This window comes from Mustelus asterias, chromosome 22 (assembly GCF_964213995.1).
Source record: "Mustelus asterias chromosome 22, sMusAst1.hap1.1, whole genome shotgun sequence".
Lineage (NCBI taxonomy): Eukaryota > Metazoa > Chordata > Chondrichthyes > Carcharhiniformes > Triakidae > Mustelus > Mustelus asterias.
The window spans coordinates 56,618,137-56,644,863 of NC_135822.1; the positions used below are offsets into that span (position 1 = coordinate 56,618,137).

The following is a 26,727-nucleotide window of genomic DNA, read 5'->3' on the forward strand; positions in this document are numbered from 1 at the left end:
TCTCTTAAAAGACCCTATTGAGTTTGCCTCCACCACCACTGACGGTAGCCGATTCCACTCACCCACCACCCTCTGTGTGAAAAACTTCCCCCTACATTTCCCTTGTACCTACCCCCCAGCACCTTAAACCTGTGTCCTCTCATAGCAGCCATTTCCATCCTGGGAAAAAGCCTCTGAGAGTCCACCCGATCTATGCCTCTCGACATCTTATGTACCTCTATTAGGTCTCCTCTCATCCTTCATCTCTCCAAGGAGAAAAGACCGAGCTCCCTCAGCCTATCCTCATAAGGCATGCCACTCAATCCAGGCAACATCCTTGTAAATCTCCTCTGCACCCTTTCAATCTTTTCCACATCCTTCCTGTAATAAGGTGACCAGAACTGAGCACAGTACTCCAAGTGGGTTCTGACGAGGGTCTTATAAAGCTGCGTCATTATCCCCGGACTCCTAAACTCAATCCCTCGATTGATAAAGGCCAGCACACCATACACCTTCTTAACCACCACCTCCACCTGCGGGGCCGATTTTAGAGTCCTATGGACCCGGACCCCAAGGTCCTTCTGATCCTCTACAGTACTAAGAGTCTTTCCCTTTATATTGTACTTTATATTGTATTATGGAGAAATTTTCACCCAAGAAATGTTGCCCACTCATGCAAGCATTTCGCAATGGCAGTCACTGCACACCAATTCCTACACTGTTTATTTATTAGTGTCGCAAGTAGGCTTACATTAACACTGCAATGAAGTTACTGTGAAAATCCCCTAGTCGCCACACTCCGGGGCCTGTTTGGGTTACACTGAGGGAGAATTTAGCACCTAACCAGCACGTCTTTCGGACTGTGGGAGGAAACCAGAGCACCCGGAGGAAACCCACGCAGACACGGGGGAGAAGGTGCAGACTCGGCACAGACAGTGACCCAAGCCGGGAATCGAACCCGGGTCCCCGGCGCTGTGAGGTGGCAGTGCTAACCACTGTGCCACTGTGCTGCCAGAGACTGAAGCTCCAACCTGTCTACTTTCTGGCCTACGGTGGTGGTCCATACCAGGGACTTGTCTTTACCCCAATGAGCCATTGGGAGTAGAGGAATGCTGATGCAGGTTAATAACCTTCCCAAACTACTGCTCAGCGCAGCACAGCTTAGCCCAAAGACAATATGTGAGTTACAGGCTGGCAGCCAGACTTGTCGAGAGGGGAGGTGTGAGGGTGACACAATTAGACGAATCAAAGAGCTATCAGCACTTCTAAAATTTGTCAGAGAAGAATCGTTTAGCTATATAGAACCATAGAATCCCTACAGTGCAGAAGAAGGCCATTCGGCCCATCGAGTCTGTACCGATCACCATTCCACCCAGGCCTTATCCCCGTAACCACACACACGTGCCCTGCTAATCCCCACCTGACACTAAGGTCAATTTAGCATAGCCAATCAATTTAATATCAGATCAATATTAAAATCAATTTAACCCATCCAATTTTGGAGTGTGGGAGGAAACCGGAGCACCCGAAGGAAACCCACGCAGACACGGGAGATGTGCAAACTCCACACAGACAGTGACCCGAGGCTGGAATCGAACCCGGGTCACTGGCGCCGTGAGGCAGCAGTGCTAACCACTGTGCCGCCCGTCGAGTTGGAGCATTGCTGTTGCTGAGTACTGAGTTCCTTTACACCATCCCTCAGACCTTGGGGAGAGCAAGTGTTAATTGCAGAGTCAACAGCAATTACTCACAGCATTGCCTCGGTTTTCCCATTTTCTAATGACTTTCAGTGAATTATGTGATGCTCTATCCAGAGAAATCATACACGAATATAAAATAGGCATTAACTGGGCCCATTTAATCCTCCATTTTCCACCCCCCTCCCCGATTGTGGAAGTGATGCTTGGATCTTTGTGGAAAACCGGTTGGAATAAATCCTGCATTATCAGTTTTCACTTTCGTCTTTTTCCTGCACTGTGTCCTTGATAAGTGATTATATCGGTGTAGCACCCTCCAATTGGCAAGTGCCAGGTCAGGATCGCTGCTTCAGAAGTGCCGGCTAACGATCTCGAAGAGACGGGTGTTACCCCTCGTATTTGGACATCCCCACCATCGGCGAGTCAACCACCTTTTGACAACCTTCTGCCAAGAGCAAGTATCGCGGGGGGCCGTTGAAGAGACCTAGGTGAGTTTCTACGGTCCACCGTGCAGCCACAGTGCGCCAGGGCACTGGTGGATATTGAATCCACTGGCAGGGGCACTGATGAAGTGATGGGTCCTACCTTGCATGCTGTTGAGCTTCAAATGTTGTTGCACTGCATCCATCCCAAGTTCATCCACCTCCTCCTCAGATCACTCCCCATCATGTCAGCCCCAGTGGTACAGTTGAGCACTGACCTCTCTGCCTCGCCCAATTGAGATGTTTGGTACAGTATAAGAAACCTGGAATCTAACCGCCATGTAAGGTGTGACAGTTTACGAAGGAGGCCTCACAACCTGCTGAACTTTATCCCTCTACCTGGCAACTGTTCAAGGCTGAACCAAACCATTCACGATCTTGGTGTTGGATCTGACTTCCAGGTGAGCTTTCAACCATCCACCTGCTCCATCACTAAGACTTTTTTATTCATTCGTGGGACATGGGCTGGCCAGCATTTATTGCAATAAGTCTCACAACACCAGGTTAAAGTCGAACAGGTTTATTTGGTAGCAAAAGCCACCAGCTTTCGGAGTGCTGTTCCTTCATCAGGTAAGTGACTTACCTGACGAAGGGGCAGCGCTCTGAAAGCTAGTGGCTTTTGCTACCAAATAAACCTGTTGGACTTTAACCTGGTGTTCTGAGACTTCTTACTGTGTTCACCCCAGTCCAACGCTGGCATCTCCACATCAGCATTTATTGCCCATCCCTAGTTGCCTGAGGGTAGTTGAGAGTCAACCACATTGCTGTGGCTCTGGAGTCACATGTAGGCCAGACCGGGTAAGGACGGCAGATTTCCTTCCCGAAAGGACATTAGTGAACCAGATGAGTTTTTCCGACAATGGTTTCACGGTCATCAGTAGATTCTTAATTCCAGATTTTTAAAATCAAATTCAAATTTCACCATCTGCCGTGGTGGGATTCGAACCCGGGTCCCCAGAACATTAGCTGAGTTTCTGGATAGATAGTCTAGCGATAATACCACGAGGTCATTGTCTTCACATCAGCTACTTTCACCTCCCTAACATTTCCCCCCGCCCCACCCAGCCCAGCCCTGCCCAGCCCAGCCCCTCTCTCAGCTTATCCACTGCGGGAATCCTCATGTAAAGTTAAAGTTTATTAGTCTCAAGTAGGCTTACATTAACACTGCAATGTAGTTACGGTGAAAATTCTCTAGTCGCCACACTCCTGTTCGGGTTACACTGAGGGAGAATTTAGCACCTAACCAGCACATCTTTCGGACCATGGGAGGAAACCTGAACACCCGGAGGAAACCCATGCAGGCACGCGGGGGAGAATGTGCACACTCCACACAGACAGTGACCCCAAGCCGGGAATCATACCCGGGTCCCTGGCACTGTGAGGCAGCAGCGCTAACCCACTGTGCCACCGTGCCGACCCTCGTTACCACAAGACGTGCCTATTCCAATGCCCCCATGAGCTTGAGTTCATTCGAAACTCTGCCGCCTGTACCTGAGCTCACACCCAGTCCTCACGCAAAAGCGAGACATTGCGGATCCAGGAAGTCTGAAAGATTAAAACACAATGCTGGAGATACTGGCAGCAGCTGCGGTGAGGGGGACGGAGTTGGACTCTGGCATGAAAAATTAGCTCTGTTTCTGTCTCTAGATGCTGCCAGTCCCAGCTGGGCAGTTCTTGTATTCGTTGCTCTTCTCTCTCTCTCCTCCTTTAAGACGCTCCTTAAAACCTTCCTCTATGACTGAGATTCTGTCTCGATATCTCCTCGTGTGGCTTGGTGGCAAATGTTGGCTATGCTCCTGTGAAGCACCTCAGGACGTCTTACTGAATTAAAGACACTCCATAAATGCAATGTTACTGTTTTGAATTCCATTCAATAAAAGCTGCCAAATATTACAAAGTCATAAAAGTCACCTTGTCATGAAGGAATATGCTGCCGTTCTGTTATTGGGATATGAGGGGGCAAGGGGAGGGGTGTTGGTGCAGAGGCGGGCAACTACACTCGCACTGAGGTGAAGCTGGTGCCTTCTCCAATCATTAAGTGCACAGGTACAGCAGGAAGTAAAGAAAGCAAATGGTTCATAAAATATAGAACATAGAACAGTACAGCACAGAACAGGCCCTTCGGCCCACGATGTTGTGCCGAGCTTTATCTGAAACCAAGATCAAGCTATCCCACTCCCTATCATCCTGGTGTGCTCCATGTGCCTATCCAATAACCGCTTAAATGTTTCTAAAGTGTCTGACTCCACTATCACTGCAGGCAGTCCATTCCACACCCCAACCACTCTCTGCGTAAAGAACCTACCTCTGATATCCGTCCTGTATCTCCCACCACGAACCCTATAGTTATGCCCCCTTGTAACAGCTCCATCCACCCGAGGAAATAGTCTTTGAACGTTCACTCTATCTATCCCCTTCATCATTTTATACACCTCTATTAAGTCTCCCCTCAGCCTCCTCCGCTCCAGAGAGAACAGCCCTAGCTCCCTCAACCTTTCCTCATATGACCTACCCTCCAAACCAGGCAGCATCCTGGTAAATCTCCTCTGCACTCCTTCCAGCGCTTCCACATCCTTCCTATAGTGAGGTGACCAGAACTGCACACAATATTCCAAATGTGGTCTCACCAAGGTCCTGTACAGTTGCAGCATAACCCCACGGCTCTTAAACTCCAACCCCCTGTTAATAAAAGCTAACACACTATAGGCCTTCTTCGCAGCTCTATCCACTTGACTGGCAACCTTTAGAGATCTGTGGATATGGACCCCAAGATCTCTCTGTTCCTCCACAGTCTTCAGAACCCTACCTTTGACCCTGTAATCCACATTTAAATTTGTCCTACCAAAATGAATCACCTCACATTTATCAGGGTTAAACTCCATTTGCCATTTTTCAGCCCAGCTTTGCATCCTATCTATGTCTCTTTGCAGCCTACAACAGCCCTCCACCTCATCCACTACTCCACCAATCTTGGTGTCATCAGCAAATTTACTGATCCACCCTTCAGCCCCCTCCTCTAAGTCATTAATAAAAATCACAAAGAGCAGAGGACCAAGCACTGATCCCTGCGGCACACCGCTAGCAACCTGCCTCCAATCCGAAAATTTTCCATCGACCACCACCCTCTGTCTTCGGTCAGACAGCCAGTTACCTATCCAATCGGCCAACTTTCCCTCTATCCCACACCTCCTCACTTTCATCAGAAGCCGACCATGGGGGACCTTATCAAACGCCTTACTAAAATCCATGTATATGACATCAACTGCCCTACCTTCATCAACACACTTAGTTACCTCCTCAAAAAATTCTATCAAATTTGTGAGGCACGACTTGCCCTTCACGAATCCGTGCTGACTATCTCGGATTAATCCGCATCTTTCTAAATGGTCGTAAATCCCATCCCTAAGGACCCTTTCCATCAATTTACCAACCACCGAAGTAAGACTAACCGGTCTATAATTACCAGGGTCATTTCTATTCCCTTTCTTAAACAGAGGAACAACATTCGCCATTCTCCAGTCCTCTGGCACCACCCCCGTGGACAGCGAGGACCCAAAGATCAACGCCAAAGGCTCTGCAATCTCATCCCTTGCCTCCCAAAGAATCCTAGGATACATTTCATCAGGCCCAGGGGACTTATCGACCTTCAGTTTATTCAAAACTGCCAAGACATCCTCCCTCCGAACATCTATTTCCTCCAGCCTATTAGCCTGTAACACCTTCTCTTTCTCAAAAACATGGCCCCTCTCCTTGGTGAACACTGAAGAAAAGTATTCATTCATCACCTCGCCTATCTCTACTGACTCCATACACAAGTTCCCACTACTGTCCTTGACCGGCCCTAACCTCACCCTGGTCATTCTTTTATTCCTCACATAAGAGTAAAAAGCCTTGGGGCTTTCCTTGATCCGACCCGCCAAGGACTTCTCATGTCCCCTCCTAGCTCTCCTAAGCCCCTTTTTCAGCTCATTCCTTGCTAACTTGTAACCCTCAATCGAGCCATCTGAACCTTGTTTCCTCATCCCTACATAAGCTTCCCTCTTCCTTTTCACAAGACATTCCACCTCTTTTGTGAACCATGGTTCCCTCACTCGGCCATTTCCTCCCTGCCTGACAGGAACATACCTATCAAGGACATCCAGTATTTGTTCCTTGAAAAAATTCCACTTTTCATTAGTTCCTTTCTCTGACAGTTTCTGTTCCCAACTTATGCCCCCTAATTCTTGCCTAATCGCATCATAATTACCCCTCCCCCAATTGTAAACCTTGCCCTGCCGTACGGCCCTATCCCTCTCCATTGCAATAACAAAAGACACCGAATTGTGGTCACTATCTCCAAATTGTTCTCCCACAACCAAATCTAACACTTGGCCCGGTTCATTTCCCAGTACCAAATCCAATGTGGCCTCACCTCTCGTCGGCCCATCCACATATTGTGTCAGGAAACCCTCCCGCACACACTGCACAAAAACTGCCCCATCCAAACTCTTTGACCTACAAAGGTTCCAATCAATATTTGGAAAGTTAAAGTCCCCCATGACAACTACCCTGTGACCCCCACACATATCCATAATCTGCTTAGTAATTTCTTCCTCCACATCTCTATTACTATTTGGGGGCCTATAGTAAACTCCTAGCAACGTGACCGCTCCTTTCCTATTTCTAACTTCAGCCCATATTACCTCAGTGTGCAGATCCCCCACGAAGTGCCTTTCCGCAGCCGTTAAACTATCCTTGATTAACAATGCCACTCCTCCACCTCTTTTACCAGCTTCCCTACACTTAGTGAAACATCTATACCCCGGAACGACCAACAACCATTCCTGTCCTTGTTCTACCCACGTCTCCGTAATGGCCACAACATCGTAGTCCCAAGTACCAATCCACGCCCCAAGTTCATCTACCTTGTTCCGGATGCTCCTTGCATTGAAGTAGACACACTTCAACCCACCTTCCTGTCTACCAGTACCCACCCTTGACCCTGATACCTTCCCCAATACCTCACCACCCTCACTGACTTCTGGACTACAACTCCCTTTCCCACTCCCCTGACAAATTAGTTTAAACCCCCCTGAAGAGCCGTAACAAATTTCCCTCCGAGGATATTGGTGCCCCTCTGGTTCAGGTGCACCCCGTCCTGTTTGTACAGGTCCCACCTTCCCCAGAACGTGTTCCAATTATCCACGTATCTGAAACCCTCCCTCCTACACCATCCCTGCAACCACATATTTAACTGCACTCTCTCCCTGTTCCTCAACTCGCTATCACGTGGTACCGGCAACGTACCAGAGATGACCACATGTTTCGTCTTGGCTCTCAGCTTCCAGCCCAGCTCCAGAAATTCCTGCTTTAAATCCCCGTCCCTTCTCTTACCTATGTCATTGGTACCAATGTGCACCACGACTTGTGACTGTTTCCCCTCCCCCTTCAGAATCTGGAAAACACGGTCTGAGACATCACGGACCTTGGCATCCGGTAGGCAACATACCATCCGTGAGTCTCTTTTGCTGCCACAGAACCTCCTATCTATCCCTCTAACTAACGAGTCTCCAATAACTATCGCCCTCCCGCTCTCCCCCTTTCCCTATAGGAGCAGGATATAGGAGCAGAATTAGGCCATTCGGCCCATTGAGTCTGCTCTGCCATTCGATCATGGCTGATATGCTCCTCATCCCCATTTTCCTGCATTCTCTCCATAACCCTTCAACCCATTCCCAATTAAAAATCCTTCTTAAATTTACTCACTGTCCCAGCATCCACCGCACTTTGAGGTAGCGAATTTCACATTCAAGATTCAGTAGTTTCTCAACTCTGTTTTAAATTTGCTGCCCCTTATCCTAAGACTATGACCTCTCGTCCCAGAATGCCCCACAAGAGGAAGCATTCGTTCCACGTCTACTTTATCCATACCTTTTATCATCTTGTAAACCTCAATTTGATCTCCCCTCATTCTTCTAAATTCCAGAGAGTATCGGCCTAAACTACAGTGTATTGGCCTTCATAGCGAGAGGATTTGAGTATCGGAATAGGGATGTTTTGCTGCAATTGTAAAGGGCATTGGTGAGACTGGAGTATTGAGTGCAGTTTTGGTGTCCTTATCTGAGGAAGGATGTCCTTGCTACAGAGGGAGTACAGCGAAGGTTTAACAGGCTGACTCCTGGGATGGCAGGTCTGTCATATGAGGAGAGACTAAGTCGGTTAGGATTATATTCACTGGAGTTTCGAAAAGTGAGAGGGGATCTCATAGAAACTTATAAAATTCTAACAGGGTTAGACAAGGTAGATTCAGAAAGAATGTTCCCAATGGTGGGGGAGTCCAGAACTAGGGGTCATAGTTTGAGGATAAGGGGTAAACCTTTTAGGACTGAGGTGAGGAGAAATTTCTTCACCCAGAGGGTGGTGAATGTGTGAAATTCACTCCCACAGAAAGTAGCTGAGGTCAAAACGTTGTGTGATTTCAAGAAGAAATTAGATATAGCTCTTGGGGCTAAAGAGATCGAGGGATACGGGGGGAAGGGGGGATCAGGATATTGAATTTGATGATCAGCCAAGATCGAAATGAATGGCATAGCAGGCTCGAAGGGCCGAATGGCCTACTTCTATTTTCGATGTTTCTACTTAAATGGTGCAGTGCCAATGGTGTTGAGTAGGGAGCGCCCAGAGTTTGATCATGCGTGTGGGGGAAAAACTGTCCCACAAGCCCAGGCAGGACAGTGCTTAATTTGGAGCTGATGTTCCCACATGTGGCTCAACATGAAACACTTTCGCCTCAAAAGTCACGAGGGTGTGGGTTTGAAATCCCACTCCAGACACCTGAGCCCAGGAAATCTAGGCTGACGTTCCAGTGCAGCACTGAGGGGACGCTGCACTGTCAGTGGTGTCGCCATTTGGGTGGAAATTTTAAGCCGATTCCCATGGCACCTAGTTTGCAGAAGCGCAGGGGAGTTATCCCCGGTGTCCTGGCCAATATTGCTCCCTCAACAACATTGCAAAAATAAAAAAACACTGCAGCACAGTGGTTAGTACTGCTGCCTCAAGGCACCAGGGACCCGGGTTCGATTCTGACCTCGTGACTGTGCGGAGTTTGCACATTCTCTCCGTGCCTGCGTGGGTTTCCTCCGGGTGCTCCGGTTTCCTCCCAAGCTCCAAAGATGTGTAGGTTAGGTGGATTGGCCATGCTAAATTAACCCTTAGTGTCCAAAGATGTGCAGCTTAGGTAGATTGACCATGCGAAATGCTTAGGTGGATTGGCCATGTGAAATTCCCCCTCAGTGTCCAAAGATGTGCAGGTTAGGTGGATTGACCATGCTAAATTGCCCCTTAGTGTCCAAAGATGTGCAGGTTAGGTGGATTGGCCATGCTAAATTAACCCTTAGTGTCCAAAGATGTGCAGGTTAGGTGGATTGGCCATGCTAAATTGCCCCTTACTGTCAGAGGGACTAGCTAGGATAAATGCATGGGGTTATTGGGATAGGGCCTGGGTGGGATTGTTATCAGTGCAGGTCTGATGGTCCAAACGGCCTCCTTTCTGCACTGTCGGGATTCTATGCTCTTTATGGGAGCTTTTACCTTATTTCCAGCTGGGCAGCAGTGACAACATTTCACCGGCTCTTAAGGCGCGATGGCCACGAAAGGCGCCGTGTAAATTCCAGATCGTCTCTGTTTGGTGGGGCTGGCACTATCAAAGGGAGTCATGATGTGGAGCTGCCGGTGTTGGACTGGGGTAAACACAGTAAGAAGTTTAACAACACCAGGCTGGTAACAAAAGCCACACAAGCTTTCGGAGTCTTACGCCCCTTCTTCAGATGAGTGGGCATTCCCAGATTAATTCCCAGTGGGAATTCTTCAGATGAGTGGGGAATTCCCACTCACCTGAAGAAGGGGCTTAAGGCTCCGAAAGCTTGTGTGGCTTTTGCTACCAAAATAAACCTGTTGGACTTTAACCTGGAGTTGTTAGACTTCTTGCTATCGAAGGGGGGCGCGGAGGTGGCCGGGTGAGTGATGGGATCTGCTGAGAGATTATGTGGGAATCTGGCCGCAGCGGCGATCCATCCACTCGTCCTTCCGTCTGCAAACCGAACTGAATGCAAGCTTGCAGCAATGTTAAACCCCTGAAAAGATGACTGGGAGTGTGGCTGAATTTGCAATGAAGTTTGGTGACAGGTTTGGGTTTTTAAAGGAAGTTCCGCGAGGGCTGGGTGATCTGCCCCTCCCCCCCGATTGGCTGCTTAAATTTAGATACATTTGGGATCCCGCCCCTCTGCTCTGTGATTGGCTGCCAGGCTGCTTTGTATCTCTTTGCCTGGTTAGTTTCAGAGGCCGCTTGCGGCTTGAAGCACCTCTCCAGAGGTGAGTTGGGCGAATGGTGAGTCTGCACCCACACACACACACAGGGTGATACAAGCTTGAACGTTGCCTGGAACAAAGTGCTGACTCACCCAGAGCTTCCTTGATGTTAATTCCGCGGTTCGCATTCAGATCTCTGCACCCTAGGCCGGATCTTCTCCCCACCTTGCCTTTATCACACACTCCCAGGGTTTCAGCTATTTCTGCAGCCTTTGCCAGTTTCCAGTCGGACCTGACGCGGTGCAGCCTCTCCTGGGCTTGTGATACAAGAGGTGGGCACGTTTAGCCTTTTTGTTCTTGCGTGGGCCAGGAGTGTCACTGGCAAGGCCAGCATTTGCTGACCTTCCTTCAACTGAGTGGCTAGTTGGATCATTTCAAAAGGTGGTGAAATTGTGGAATTCATTGCCATAGAAGACCAGTTCATTGAGTATGTTTAAAGTGTATTAATGTCACATGGAGGCTTACATTAACACTGCAATGAAGTTACTGTGAAAACCCCCCTAGTCCAGTGGTTCCCAAACTTTTTTCACTGGGCCGCACTTTCGGAATAAAAATTTGCTCGTGCCACACCGAATTTTTTATTGATAAGAAATACATACAAAAAACAACTCCTTGCAGTGCTTGATTCGTAACATAGACCACAACTACTTTATAATATGATCATGGGACATCCAGAAAGTATAAAACAATGCTTGTTTAAACCATGTTTAAATGTTTCTTTGATTGTCCTTGAATCTTCCCGCCACACTTGCCATCCTCTCTCGCCGCACCAGTAACCCTTTGGGAATCACTGCCCTAGTCGTTCGGATACACTGAGGGAGAATTTAGCACCTAACCAGCACATCTTTCGGACTGTGGGAGGAAACCGGAGCACCCGGAGGAAACCCACAGACACACAGGGAGAACTCCACACAGACAGTGACCCAAGCCAGGGATTGAACCCGGGTCCCTGGCGCTGTGAAGCAGCAGTGCGAACCCACTGTGCCACCATGCCGCCCTTTCAAGAGGGTTTGGTGAATCTGGAATTCATTGCCGCAGAAGGCTGTGGAGGCCGGGCCATTGAGTATGTTTAAGACCGAGATATATAGATTCTGGATTGGGAAGAGGGTCAAAGGTTATGGGGAAAAGGCGGGAGAATGGGGTTGAGAAACTTATCAGCTCTGATCGAATGGCGCAACAGACTCGATGGGCCGAATGGCCTAATTCTGCTCCTTTATCTTATAGTTTAGAGCCAGCCCACATTGCTGTGCATCTGGAGTCACATGTAGGCCAGATTCAAGAAGGCAGAATTCCTTCTCTGAAGAACATTAGCAAACAACAAGCAATGATAGTTTCACCATTGCTGCGATTAACTTTGCATTCCAGATGTTTTCATTCATGGAATTTAAATTTCACTCTTATCGTAATAGCCCCCAAATCCCAGGGCAATGGACCCAGGTACAGTGTGGTCCTTTCCCTACAGCGGGCAGAAGGGGGCCATTTGGCTCATTGAGTCTGCACTGACAACCATCCCACCCAGGCCCTGTCCCCATAACACCATGTATTTACACTGCTAATCCCCCTGACACTAATTTACCATGGCCAATCCACCTAACCTGCACATCTTTGGACACTAAGGGGCAATTTAGCATGGCCAATCCACCTAACAACACATCTTTGGACACTAATGGGCAATTTAGCATAGCCAATCCACCTAACAACACATCTTTGGACACAAAGGGGCAATTTAGCATGGCCAATGCACCTACCTGTGGGCGGTACGGTGGCATAGTGGTTAGCACTGCTGCCTCACAGTGCCAGGGACCCAGGTTCGATTCCTGGCTTGGGTCACTGTCTGTGCGGAGTCTGCACGTTCTCCCCGTGTCTGTGTGCGTTACCTCCGGGTGCTCCGGGTTCCTCCCACGAAAGACGTGCTGGTTAGGTGCATTGGCCGTGCTAAATTCTCCCTCAGTGTAATTCTCCCAAACAGGTGCTGGAATGTGGCGACTAGGGGATTTTCACAGTAACTTCTCCTGAACAGGTGCTGGAATGTGGCGACTAGGGGATTTTCACAGTAACTTCGTTGCAGTGTTAATGTAAGCCTTACTTGTGACACTAATAAATAAACTTTAAACTTAACCCACACATCTTTGCACTGTGGGAGGAAACCCACGCAGACACGGGGAGAACGTGCAGACTCCACACAGACAGTGAGCCAAGCCGGGAATCGAGCACGGGTCCCTGGCGCTGTGAAGCAGCAGTGTTAACCACTGTGCCACTTTTGGGATTCCTGAAGTAAAAAGAAAATGCTGGAAATGTGGAGAGAGAAAGTGAATGTTAATGCCCAAACGTTAGAATTCAAAGGTGTCCGGAGGTGGAACAATTTGAAGAACGCTGTGTTGGAGAAAACACGAGGGGGACATCTGGGAGGGCAGGAGTGGAGTGGAGAAATGGCAAGCAACCGGGATATTTAAAAAGATGTTCGCTTATCTGGTGCTTTTCCTGATTGCCAAACGCCTCAAAGCATTTCACCCCAACTGAAGTACTTTTCAAACACAGTCACTGTTGTGGACAACACAGCCTCAAATTTGTGCACAGTAAGATCCCACAAACAGCAATGTGATAATGACTAGGTAGTTTTTTTTGTGATGTTGGTTAAGGGATGAATGCCTTTGGGATGCCTGAGGCGAACTCCCCTGATTTGATTTATTATTGTCACCTGTGTTGGTATACAGTGAAAAGTATTGTTTGATTTATTATTGTCACATGTACTGGGATACAGTGAAAAGTATTGTTTGATTTAGTATTGTCACATGTATTGGGATACAGTGAAAAGTATTGTTTGATTTATTATTGTCACATGTACTGGGATACAGTGAAAAGTATTGTTTGATTTAGTATTGTCACATGTACTGGGATACAGTGAAAAGTATTGTTTGATTTATTATTGTCACATGTACTGGGATACAGTGAAAAGTATTGTTTGATTTATTATTGTCACATGTATTGGGATACAGTGAAAAGTATTGTTTGATTTATTATTGTCACATGTACTGGGATACAGTGAAAAGTATTGTTTGATTTATTATTGTCACATGTATTGGGATACAGTGAAAAGTATTGTTTGATTTATTATTGTCATATGTATTGGGATACAGTGAAAAGTATTGTTTGATTTATTATTGTCACCTGTGTTGGTATACAGTGAAAAGTATTGTTTGATTTATTATTGTCACATGTATTGGGATACAGTGAAAAGTATTGTTTGATTTATTATTGTCATATGTATTGGGATACAGTGAAAAGTATTGTTTGATTTATTATTGTCACCTGTGTTGGTATACAGTGAAAAGTATTGTTTGATTTAGTATTGTCACATGTATTGGGATACAGTGAAAAGTATTGTTTGATTTATTATTGTCACATGTACTGGGATACAGTGAAAAGTATTGTTTGATTTATTATTGTCACATGTATTGGGACACAGTGAAAAGTATTGTTTGATTTATTATTGTCACATGTATTGGGATACAGTGAAAAGTATTGTTTGATTTATTATTGTCACATGTACTGGGATACAGTGAAAAGTATTGTTTGATTTATTATTGTCACATGTATTGGGATACAGTGAAAAGTATTGTTTGATTTATTATTGTCATATGTATTGGGATACAGTGAAAAGTATTGTTTGATTTATTATTGTCACCTGTGTTGGTATACAGTGAAAAGTATTGTTTGATTTATTATTGTCACATGTATTGGGATACAGTGAAAAGTATTGTTTGATTTATTATTGTCACATGTACTGGGATACAGTGAAAAGTATTGTTTGATTTATTATTGTCACATGTATTGGGATACAGTGAAAAGTATTGTTTGATTTATTATTGTCACCTGTGTTGGTATACAGTGAAAAGTATTGTTTGATTCATTATTGTCACATGTATTGGGATACAGTGAAAAGTATTGTTTGATTTATTATTGTCACCTGTGTTGGTATACAGTGAAAAGTATTGTTTGATTCATTATTGTCACATGTATTGGTATACAGTGAAAAGTATTGTTTCTTGCGTGCTATACAGACATAGAGTTCATAGAGTACATAGGGGAGAAGGAAAGGAGAGAGTGCAGAATGGAGTGTTACAGTCATAGCTAGGGTGGAGAGAAAGATCAACTTAATATTTGACTTAATGTTGTCACATGTATTGGGATACAGTGAAAAGTATTATTTGATTTATTATTGTCACATGTACTGGGATACAGTGAAAAGTATTTTGATTTATTATTGTCACGTATATTGGGATACAGTGGAAAGTATTGTTTCTTGCACACTATACAGACAAAACATACCGTTCATAGAGTACATAGGAGAGAAGGAAAGGAGAGAGTACAGACATAGCTAAGGTGTAGAGAAAGATAAACTTAATGCGAGGTAGGTCCATTCAAAAGCCTGATGGCAGCAGGGAAGAAGCTGTTCTTGAGTCGGTTGGTACGTGACCTCAGACCATTGGTGGCCATGCCGGTTTGTTACATCCTCTGGAACAGGCGGATGCTCCACATGGGCACCGGTTCCACATTCCCGGGGTAAAGAAGTGGGGCTGAGGGGGTGCTGGAGCCTGGTTGTGCTGTCCAGCTGCCATCTCGTGCTACTCTGGGCGTCTGTGGACAATTGCAGCATTGTCACTGCAACCTCCTAAATCAGTTGGGGCTGACAATGAACCCTGGAATCTTTTAATAGGCCAGATGTAGCCTGCGATCCCTGTTTCCCAGTTAAAAACTTTGCTGACAATGGAATTTTATCCGTATGGTTAGAGGTGTTTGTAATATCACCGAACTTGGACCAGTACTGATTTTCACAGTGACTTCATTGCAGTGTTAATGTAAGCCTACTTGTGACTCTAATAAATAAACCAAACTAAAACCGAGGAGGAATGTTTTAATCATTAAATTGCTGCGTTCCTGTTGATTGCATCTCTGTTCTCTCTTGCAGCTGGGGTCCACCAGATAGCCACTCTCAACAACAGAAGGCAAAGAACCATGGCTTCCGATAGCCATAGTTTGGATTGTAGCTGCTGTTCTCATGACTCCTCAGTGCCCAGTAGTGTACACCAAACACTGGAGGAGATGGACTTTGATAGAGGTACAGAGGGACACTTCAGTTTCTGTTAGTAAGAACATAAGAAATTGGAGCAGGAGAAGGCCATCTAGCCCCTCGAGCCTGCCCCGCCATTCAATAAGATCATGGCTGATCTGATCGTGGTTTAGTTCCACTTACCCACCCGCTCCCCATAACCCTCAATTCCCTTATTGATCAGAAATCTATCTACCTGTGACTTAAACATATTTAACTAGGTAGCCTCCACTGCTTCAATGGGCAGAGAATTCCAGAGATTCACTACCCTCTGAGAGAAGAAGTTCCTCCTCAACTCTGTCCTAAACTGACTCCCCCTTATTTTGAGGCTGTGCCCTCTAGTTCTTGTTTCCTTTCTAAGTGGAAAGAATCTCTCTGCCTCTACCCTGTCTAGCCCCTTCATTATCTTGTATGTCTCTATAAGATCTCCCCTCAGCCTTCTAAACTCTGACGAGTACAGGCCCAGTAGTACAGTAGTGGTGGGCCATTGAATCAGCAAGTTAATGCATTCATAGTCTGCCTTCATTAGAGGCCATTTCTTCCCTACGGACATTATCTGTGGTGTTATTAAGGCAATTTGGACAGAAGAATGAGTTTGCGTGATGTACAGTGCCTATCACAACCTCGGGATGTCCTGAAGTGTCCGGCAGCTAGTCAAGTACTTTGGAAGCTCTTATTATAGGGATAAATAGGGTGGCACAGTGGTTAGCACTGCTGCCTCACAGCACCAGGGACCCCGATTCAATTCCTGGCTTGGGTCACTGTCTTTATGGAGTTTGCACATTCTCCCCGTGTCTGCGTGGGTTTCCTCCGGGTGCTCCGGTTTCCTCCCACAGTCTGAAAGACATTCTGGTTAGGTGCTAAATTCTCCCTCAGTGTACCCGAACAGTGCCGGAGTGTGGCGACTAGAGGATTTTCACAGTAACTTCATTGCAGTGTTAATGTAAGCTTAACTTGAAACTGGGATTGCTCTCCTTGGAGCAGAGAAGGATAAGGTGAGATTTGGTCGGGCCATTCACGATCATGAAGGTGTTATGGTGAAATTAAAGTGATGGACACAAAATGGTAACCTGGCACGCAAAATGGACTCTGGGAAGGGACATTAAGAGGCACAGACAGTTACACAGCGTTAAAACCTGCAGTATCTGAATTGCTGCAGGAAACTGGTCAGAGCTTGAGGCACTTTAGATAAGAGTAGACCCAGAACAATGAGTTTGATAATGTCAGCCACAGATGGGGACATAAATGCATAAATGTAACAAGATCAGCCACTGAATGTATAGATCGAAACCAGTCATTGATAGAGGACATAACTGCATGAATGTATCCATTCTACGTACAATGATATGTTAACTGTCCATGTCCGTACCTGTTTGCTTGTAACGATGTGTTAACTATCGATGTCCGTATCTGTCTACTCAACTTGTAACGATGTGTTAACGGCTCATGTCCGTACTGCCTATTGTCTAAAAGGCATAAAGATGATCAACTACCATTGTGTAGTTGAGAGGGTAGCTGCCAAGTACTGCGGAGTGCCAGCGCTTCTCCCAAAGCTTTGTCCGAAATAAAACTCTTTTGTTGAACCTCCAAGTCTGACTCCAAAGTGGTAAATTTCCCACAACAAAGGGTTTTAATTGAGCGAATCAGTTTTTCCCGGCAGCAGGGTCATTAGTCAGAGGAGACGCGTTTAAGAAAGCGAAATACATGGCATGACAAGATTGTAGCGAGTTGCCCACAGGGGAAAGGGGGGGGGGGGTCAGGTGCAGACTCGATGGGCCGAATGGCCTCCTTCTGCACTGTAGGGATTCTATGAAACCAATTCAAATTTAGCCGCTTACTGCCTGAAGCGCTATGATCTGGGAGGCACTGCCTGAGAGGATGGTGGAAGCAGGTTCAATCGGAGTTTTTAGACAGTGATGAGACAGTGCGTTCAAGATGGAGGATGCGATGGTTAAATAGCTGGCGCACTCCCTGACGCACTTTCTCTTCTTCCCACGCATAGGCATCTGGTCCGCAGCCAGCACCGGTGACTTCAGCGGGGTGCAGAGGTTTCTGGAGAAGGGAACAGACCCGAACGTGCCCGATCTGTCTGGCTATACTGCGTTGGTGAGTGATGATGTGACCCTCTCCACAGTTGACAGTAAAACAATCAGGCCCAGCTCAAACTGGGGTGGCACAGTGGTTAGCACTGCTGCCTCACAGCGCCAGGGACCCGAGTTCGATTCCCAGCTTGGGTCACTGTTTGTGTGGAATCTGCACGTTCTCCCCGTGTCTGCATGGGTTTCCTCCGGGTGCTCCGGCTTAATAGATAAACTTTACTTTACCTTCCATTCCCCTCTTGTATTCTTTCACCGGATGTGTGTGTCGCTGGCAAGGCCAGCATTTATTGCCCATCCCTAATTGCCCCATTGCTGCCTCACAGCGCCAGGGATCCCGGTTCGATTCCCGGCTTGGGTCACTGTCTGTGTGGAATCTGCATCTTCTCCCCGTGTCTGCGTGGGTTTCCTCCCGGTGCTCCGGTTTCCTCCCACAGTCCAAAGATGTGCCGGTTAGGTGGATTGGCCATGCTAAATTGTCCCTTAGTGTCAGGGGGACTAGCTAGGGTAAATGCATAGAGTGATGGGGATAGGGCCTGAGTGGGTTGTGGTCAGTGCAGACTGGATGGGCCAAATGGCCTCGCTGTGCACTGTCGGATTCTACGATTCTATGAACCCAATTCAAATTGAACCACTTACTGCCCGAAGCGTGACGTCACTGAACCCAAGAAGGAGTCCACCTTAACAACACTAAAGTACCTAACCCCCCCCCTTTCTCCCTGGGCAAATATGTCCCACCCTCTCCGTCAAACTGTTGCATAGTCCCACCCAGACCTAGAGGGACAGAGAGCACAGCAGAACCGGGAAAACACTGCTTAATCAGGTTGCTTATCCTGTCTTTCACTGACATTAATACAGGGGACTGGCAGGTCCACTGTTGCGTGGTCATCTTGCAAATTGGGCAATGGACTGTTCACATCATAGCATCCCTGCAGTGCAGAAGGAGGCCATTCGGCCCATCAGGCCTGCACCGACTCTCCAAAAGAGCATCTTAACCAGGCCCACCCCGCCTTCACAACCTCACATAGATACTCTGCTAACTCCCTCTAACCTACACTAAGGGACAATCTAGCATGGCCAATCCACCTAACCTGCACATCTTGGGACACTAAGGGACAATTTAGCATGGCCAATCCCCCTAACCTGCACATCTTGGGACACTAAGGGACAATTTAGCATGGCCAATCCACCTAACCTGCACATCTTTGGACATTAAGGGGCAATTTAGCATGGCCAATCCACCTAACCTGCACATCTTGGGACACTAAGGGGCATGGAGGAGAACGTGCGAACTCCACACAGACAGTGACCCGAGGCCGGAATTGAACGTGCGTCCCTGGCAGCAGTGCCACCCCAATTCTCCCTCAGTGTAACCCGAACAGGCGCTGGAGTGTGGCGACTGGGGGATTTTCACGGTAACTTCATTGCAGTGTTAATGTAAACCTACTTGCGACACTAATAAATAAACTTTAAGTCTTTCATCCCTGCTCCCATTCTAGTAAATCTCCTCTCCATCCTCTGCAAGGCCTCGACATCTTTCCTGCACCAGTGGTCTACAGAATTGAACAGAAGATTCCAGCTCGGGCTAAACCAGAAAGATCTAGACTAACTCCCTTGTATTCATACTTTAAACCTCTGTTCATCAGCTAGGTGATCCCTTGTGTCTTCTCAACTTGCAGGCATTGCGACTGCTGCTCTTGCATGCTGTCTTGTGGCTGATTCAAAAACAGCAAGGACAAGAGGCCTGGGTCGCCAAGTGCCTTCACGACACCAGGAGGCACAAACTGGTCCAAAATAACAATTCCAGCACCGTCTCATAACAGACAGCGATGTTTCAAAGCGGCTAGGGATCCACTGAGCGGCGTGGTTTCATCTCCTGAATCTGGAGAATCTACCCCGATTCTCAGTCCAAACCGCAAGCATGTATAATTTATCATGGGTGGCACAGTGGTTAGCACTGCTGCCTCACAGCGCTAGGGACCCGGGTTCAATTCTTGGCTTGGGTGACTGTGTGGAGTTTGCACATTCTCCCCATGTCTGTGTGGGTTTCCTCCGGGTGCTCTGGTTTCCTCCCACAGTCCAACAGATGTGCAGGTTAGGGGGATTGGCCATACTAAATTGCTCCTTAGTGTCCAAAGATGTGTAGATTAGGTGGATTGGCCATGCTAAATTGCCCCTTAGTGTCCAAAGATGTGCAGATTAGGTGGATTGGCCATGCTAAATTGACCCTAGTGTCAGGGGGATTAGGAGGGTAAATATGTGGGGTTATGGGAATAGGGCTTGGGACGATGCAGACTCGATGGGCCAAATTGCCCCTTCTGCACTGAATGATTCTCTGAGAATTTAGCATAGCCAATGCACCTAACCCACACGTCTTTCGGACTGTGGGAAGAACCCAGAGCACCCGGAGGAAACCCACGCGGACACGGGGAGAATGTGCAGACTCTGCACAGATAGTGACCCAAGCCGGGAATCGAACCCGGGTCCCTGGCGCTAATCACTGTCACAATGTGGAGATGCCGGCGTCGGACTGGGGTAAACACAGTAAGAAGTCTCACGACACCAGGTTAAAGTCCAACAGGGTTTATTTGGCAGCAAAAGCCACTAGCTTTCGGAGCGCTGCTCCTTCGTCAGGGTTATTATTTTTTATAGATAATTCTCCCACTTACCTGACGAAGGAGCAGCGCTCCGAAAGCGAGTGTCTTTTGCTACCAAATAAACCTGTTGGACTTTAACCTGGTGTTGTGAGACTTCTTACTGTGCTAACCACTGTGCCACCGTGCCTCAGCTTGTGAAACAATATTTGCTTCCTTTTAAGTGGTGCGGTGTGTTTTAGGCACAGCCTGAAAGGGTGGCGGAAGCAGATTCGACTGTGACGTTCAAAAGGAAAGTGAATGAATACTTGGAAAAAGAGAAGAAGAACTTAGAGGGGCCTTGGTGAAAGGGAGGAGAGTGAAGACTAATTGGATAGCTCGCTTGGACAGGATGGGCCGAATGGGCCTCCTGAAGGTTCAGCCAGGCACTGGCAGAGGGGCTACAGCCCCACCCAGTGCAGGTCAGCTGCTTAGGCCACTACGGGGGGTTTGACTTGGCTGCCGCCAGCTGATCTTCTGCATTTTCTCTCCCCAGCACTATGCCAGTCGCCGTGGCGATTATGAGATCTGTGAGTACTTACTGAGGAAGGGTGCCGACAGCAATGCTCAGACCAAAGGCGGGGCCACCCCTCTCCACAGAGCGGCCTACTGTGGCCATCTCCCCGTCCTCACGTTGCTGCTGTCCCATGGAGCCGTGCCCACAACCGCGGACGACGATGGGGCGACACCTTTACACAAGGTAACGTGGCAACACCTTCAGCCCGTGTTCTGTTTCCGATGCGTCACTCCTTTTGTCTTGGTGGGTTTTTTTAATAAAGGGGGAGGTGGTGGCCTAGTGGAATTGTCACTGGACTCGTAATCCAGAGACCCAGGGTAATAGTCTGGATAGTCAGGAGCTTTTCCCCAGGGTGGAAGAGTCAATTACTAGGGGGCACAGGTTTAAGGTGCGAGGGGCAAGGTTTAAAGGAGATGTACGAGGCAGTTTCTTTTGACACAGAGGGTGGTGGGTGCCTGGAACTCGCTGCTGGGGGAGGTAGTGGACGCAGATACGATAGTGACTTTTAAGGGGGCGTCTTGACAAATACATGATTAGGATGGGAAGGGAGGGATATTGTCCCCGGAAGGGGGTTTTAGTTCAGCCAGGCGGCATGGTCGGTGCAGGCTTGGAGGGCTGAAGGGCCTGTTCCTGTGCTGTAATTTTCTTTGTTCTTTGACCCGGGTTCGAATCCCACCACGGCAGATGGTGGAATTTGAATTCACTAAAAACCTGGAAGTAAAGCCTAATGAGGTGAAGTGAGGAGGTGACCTTCCAAAAAGACAAACTCTCACGCTGTCTCACGGGGAGGCGATGGCCTAGTGGTATTATCGCTGGACTATTAATCTGGAAACTCAGCTACTGTTCTGGGGACCCGGGTTCGAATCCCCGCCACGGCAGATGGTGGAATTTGAATTCAATAAAAAAAATACCTGGAATTAAGAATCTACTGATGGCCATGAAACCATTGTCGATTGTCGGAAAAACCCAATCTGAGTCACTAATGTCCTTTAGGGAAGGAAATCTGCCATCCTTTCCCGGTCTGGCCTACATGTGACTCCAGAGCCACAGCAATGTGGTTGACTCTCAACTGCCCTCTGAAATGGCTGAGTGAGACACTCAGTTCAAGGGCAACTGGGGGTGGGTGATAAATGCTGGGCCCAGCCAGCGATGCCCATGTCCCATGGATAAATTAAGAAAAAAAGATGAGGGGTGTGATGGTGTTAATTGGACTCTTAAATGTCCTTCAGGATGGGCCAGCCAGCGAAGCCCATGAATGAATAATTTAAAAAATAATACTTCCTCCCTTCCACATCCTTGATTGCTATAAAGGCAAAGACTCCTAATTCGAGGAGCATTCTCCATACCCTCAGAATGTGCCAAAACGTCTTACAGCCAATGAAGTACTCTCCGAATCCCTACAGTGCAGAAGACCATTTGGCCCATCGAGTCTGCACCGATTCTCCGATAGAGCATCTTTCCCAGGCCCACCCCATGCCTTATCCCCACCACCCCGCACATACGATTTTGCCGGGGCTAGTGATCAGAGTTCCAGGTGTCACTTGCACCCTTCAATCTCGAAGAAACTTCTTTTAAACTTTTCCCCTTTAGATGATAAATGTGGCCACTTGGTTGTGATGCACGGGTCCCCGGGGAGGAGCGCTGTGGGGCTCCTCGTCTCAACAACACACTGCATTTATATAGCTCGCCGCAGTAAAACATCCTGGACGCCTTGAGACAGAGTTATCGAACAAAATGTGATGCCAAGCCACAAGGGATGGTGGAAAGGATAACTGGAAGCTTGGTTCAAAGAGGTAGGTTTTAAGGGATGTCTTAAAGATGGAGAGAGACTGGGTGGTACAGGGAGAGAATTCCAGAGCTCGGGGTCCCATGCAGCTGCAGGCACGGCCGCCAGGGGTGGAGCAATTAAAATCGGGCAATGTGCAGCAGGCCAGAATTGGAGGAGCGCTTGTCCTGGCATCACTTAAAAAAAAAGGTCTGGCCATCTGTGACAGCTTACTCGTGGTCTGCAAATTGGCTGCACAACAGCAGTGACTGTGCTCCAGAAAGGGTGGCACAGTGGTTAGCGCTGCTGCCTCACAGCGCCAGGGACCCGGGTTCGATTCCCAGCTTGGGTCACTGGCTGTGCGGAGTCTGCATGCTCTCCCCGTGTCTGCGTGGGTTTCCTCCCACAGTCTAAAGATGTGCAGGTTAGATGGATTGGCAATGCTAAATTACCCCTTAGTTAAAGTTTATTTATTAATCACAAGTAGGCTTACATTAACACTGCAATGATGTTACTGTGAAAATCCCCTAGTCGCCACACTCCGGCACCTGTTCGGGTTACACTGAGGGAGAATTTAGCACCTAACCAACACGTCTTTCGGACTGTGGGAAGAAACCAGAGCACCCGGACGAAACCCACGCAGACACGGGGAGAATGTGCAAACTCCACAGTGACCCAAGCTAGGATTCAAACGCGGGTCACTGGCGCTGTGAGGCAGCAGTGCTAACCATTCTGCCACCGTGCCGCCCTTAAGGTCCAAAGATGTGTAGGTTAGGTGGATTGGCCATGCTAAATTGCCCCTTAGTGTCCAAAGATGTGCAGGTTAGGTGGATTGACCATGCTAAATTGCCCCTTAGTGTCCAAAGATGTGCGGGTTGGGTGGATTGGCCATGCTAAATTGCCCCTTAGTGTCCAAAGATGTGCGGGTTGGGTGGATTGGCCATGCTAAATTGCCCCTTAGTGTCCAAAGATGTGCGGGTTGGGTGGATTGGCCATGCTAAATTGCCCCTTAGTGTCCAAAGATGTGCGGGTTGGGTGGATTGGCCATGCTAAATTGTCCCTTAGTGTCCAAAGATATGCAGGTTAGGTGGATTGGCCATGCTAAATTGCCCCTTAGTGTCCAAAGATATGCAGGTTAGGTGGATTGGCCATGCTAAATTGTCCCTTAGTGCCCAAAGATGTGTGGGTTAGGTGGATTGGCCATGCTAAATTGTCCCTTAGTGTCCAAAGATGTGTGGGTTAGGTGGATTGGCCATGCTAAATTGCCCCTTCGTGTCCAAAGATGTGTATGTTAGGGGGATAAATGTGTGGAGTTCCTGGGATAAGGCCTGGGGTGAGCCTGGGAAAGATGCTCTGTCGGAAAGTCAGTGCAGACCCGATGGGCCGAATGGTCTTCTGCACTGTAGGTTTTCTGTGAGTATTTCACTGGCTGTAAGATGCTTTGGCACATGCTGAGGGTGTGAAAAGTGCTGCTACAATTCCGAGTCTTTGCCTTTATCATGATCGGAAGAATTAGAATGTTTAAGCAATGAGCTGTCATAACTTTGTCTGACTTTTGAAGAGTTTGTGGGAGGCATTTTTAGCTAAGACCCGTAGAGGAGCAGACCATAGTCCAGACGGCCTCGGTGACTGTGCGGTTTGAATTGTAAGCAGACCATTCTCCCAGCCCCCCGTCTCCTGAACGTGGCGGGTTTGAACGCCCGCCGCGCTGCTTTTTGTTTTGACGGATGTCTTTTGTTTGTCAGGCTGCAGAAAGGGGTCACCGGGAGGTGTGCGAGGCCTTGCTTCAGCACAACCCAGCCTTGAGGACGGTGAGAGACAAGCGATCCAGAGCACCTCACGACCTGGTGAGGGACCACCCGGCATTGAAGGAGTGCCTGCAGCCCGGGATGTTGACGTGATGCCTGCTGCCTGGGACTCGAGCTGTTGGCAAGCCTTCCCTGCCCTAACAGTGGGAGTCCCCTCAATCTTGGCAAAGGCCCACCCGCCCCGTTCTTTAGTCCCCATGTCACTGCATCGTCTCACGGATCAGTTCGCTGATCAGGTCTTGCCTGATTTCCAACACGCACGTGAAATCTCTGAACTGGGGAAAAATTGGGTGGAACAATTGAAGATCTGGATTATTTTGTTTTGTGGTTTCCTCAGTACCACAGTGAAGAGGCCACCACTACATTCTATACCCCTGAAGCAGTGACACTTTGAGGTATTAAAAATGTTCAAATTAACTAGCCTTTGTCCATCTTTTTATTTTTTCCACGCTGACACTGCTGTTCCATTTTTTTGGTCCCCCTCACCTACAAGTTGAAGATGACAAGACATATTGAGAAAGTGGTCCAGAATGCTCGCCATTCACGCCAGCGGGATTCTCTGGTTCTGCTGGCAGCTACACCCCCCGCCCGCAGGTTTCCCGGAAACATGGGGTGAGGTCATTGGGAATTCCCATTGACTTTGATTTGATTTATTATTGTCACATGTATTAGCATACCGTTCATAGAGAAGGAAAGGAGAGAGTGCAGAATGTAGTGTTACAGTCACAGCTCGGGTTTGGTTTGATTTGATTTATTATTGTCACATGTATTAACATACAGTGAAAAGTATTGTTTCTTGCGCGCTATACAGACAAAACATACCGTTCATAGAGAAGGAAAGGAGAGGGTGCAGAATGTAGTGTTACAGTCATAGCTAGGGTGTAGAGAAAGATCAACTTAGTGCGAGACAGGCCCATTCAAAAGTGTGAAAGCAGCAGGGAAGAAGCTGTTCTTGAGTTGGTTGGTATGTGATCTCCGACTTTTGTATCTTTTTCCTAATGGAAGAAGGTGGAAGGGAGAATGTCTGGGGTGTGTGGGGTCCTTGATTATGCTGGCTGCTTTTCCCGAGGCAGCAGGAAGTGTCGACGGAGTCAATGGATGGGAGGCTGGTTTGCGTGATGGATTGGGCTACATTCACGACCTTTTGTAGTTCCTTGCGGTCTTGGGCAGAGCAGGAGCCCAGACCAAGCTGTGATACAACCAGAAAGAATGCTTTCTACGGAGCATCTGTAAACGTTGGTGAGAGTCGTAGCGGAGAGGGGGATCTTATTGAAACTTACAGGATACTGCAAGGCCTGGATAGAGTGGACGTGGAGAGGATGATTCTACTAATAGAAAAAACTAAAACAGAGGGCACAACCTCAGACTAAAGGGACGATCCTTTAAAACAGAAATGAGGAGGAATTTCTTCAGCCAGAGAGTGGTGAATCTGTGGAACTCTTTGCCGCAGAAGGCTGTGGAGGCCAGGTCATTACGTGTCTTTAAGACAGAGATAGGTTCTTGATTGGTAAGGGGCTCAGGGGTTATGGGGAAAAGGCCAGAGAATGGGGATAGAAAAATATCAGCCATGATTGAATGGCGGAGCAGACTCGATGGGCCGAGTGGCCTAATTCTGCTCCTATGTCTTATGAACATGTCAAAATTCCTTAGTTGGCGGTGGGACCAGAGAATCCCACCGCTAGCAAACAACCCACCGGCAGGAAACACATGGCTGGGAGGCTGAAGCATCTCGCCCATTTTGGGGAGATATTGAGTACAAAAATAGGGAAGTTATGCTTGTACCATTTATAGAGGTCTAGTTAGGCCCCAAATGAAGTATTGTGTCCAGTTCTCATTGCGAAATGTTCGGAAGGATGTGAGGGTCTTCAAGAGGGTTCAGAGGGAGAGGGAGATTTACCAGAACGGTTCCAGGGATTGAGGGGGTTTTAGCTCCAAGGTGAGGTTGGAGAAGCTGGGGTTGTTCTCCTTGGAGCGATTGAGGGCAGATTTGATCGAGGAAATGATTTGATTGGCTTAGCGGTAGGACACAGTAAGAAGTCTCACAACACCAGGTTAAAGTCCAACAGGTTTATTTGGTAGCAAATGCCATAAGCTTTCGGAGCACTGCTCCTTCGTCAGATTAGCGGTAGGAGACAGAGGGTGGTAACAGACGGCTGCTTTAGTGACTGGAGGCCAATGGTGTAACACAGGGATCCGTGCTGGGCCCCCTATTGTAGGATCAGTAAGTTTGCGGATGACACAAAGTTTGGCCGGGTGGTTAAAAGTGAGGTTGAGTGTCTTAGGTTACAGGAAGA

At 47.8% G+C, this 26,727-nt stretch overlaps 1 protein-coding gene across 4 annotated transcripts; it reads left to right on the forward strand.

Annotated features, from left to right (window-relative positions):
* Positions 1-10,414: 10,414 nt before the first annotated feature.
* On the forward strand, positions 10,415-24,848 carry ankrd39 (ankyrin repeat domain 39). 4 transcript variants are annotated; one of them, XM_078239297.1, is made up of 5 exons: positions 10,415-10,523; positions 15,474-15,623; positions 17,617-17,720; positions 20,840-21,043; positions 24,371-24,848. In XM_078239297.1, the coding sequence occupies exons 2-5, from the start codon at positions 15,521-15,523 to the stop codon at positions 24,524-24,526; spliced, it is 567 nt and encodes a 188-aa protein (XP_078095423.1). In that variant the 5' UTR covers positions 10,415-10,523; positions 15,474-15,520; the 3' UTR covers positions 24,527-24,848. The 4 variants fall into 4 exon arrangements, with proteins under 4 accessions (XP_078095423.1, XP_078095426.1, XP_078095422.1 ...); XM_078239300.1 differs by having other exon boundaries at positions 10,449-10,507; XM_078239296.1 differs by having other exon boundaries at positions 10,504-10,776.
* Positions 24,849-26,727: the final 1,879 nt, after the last annotated feature.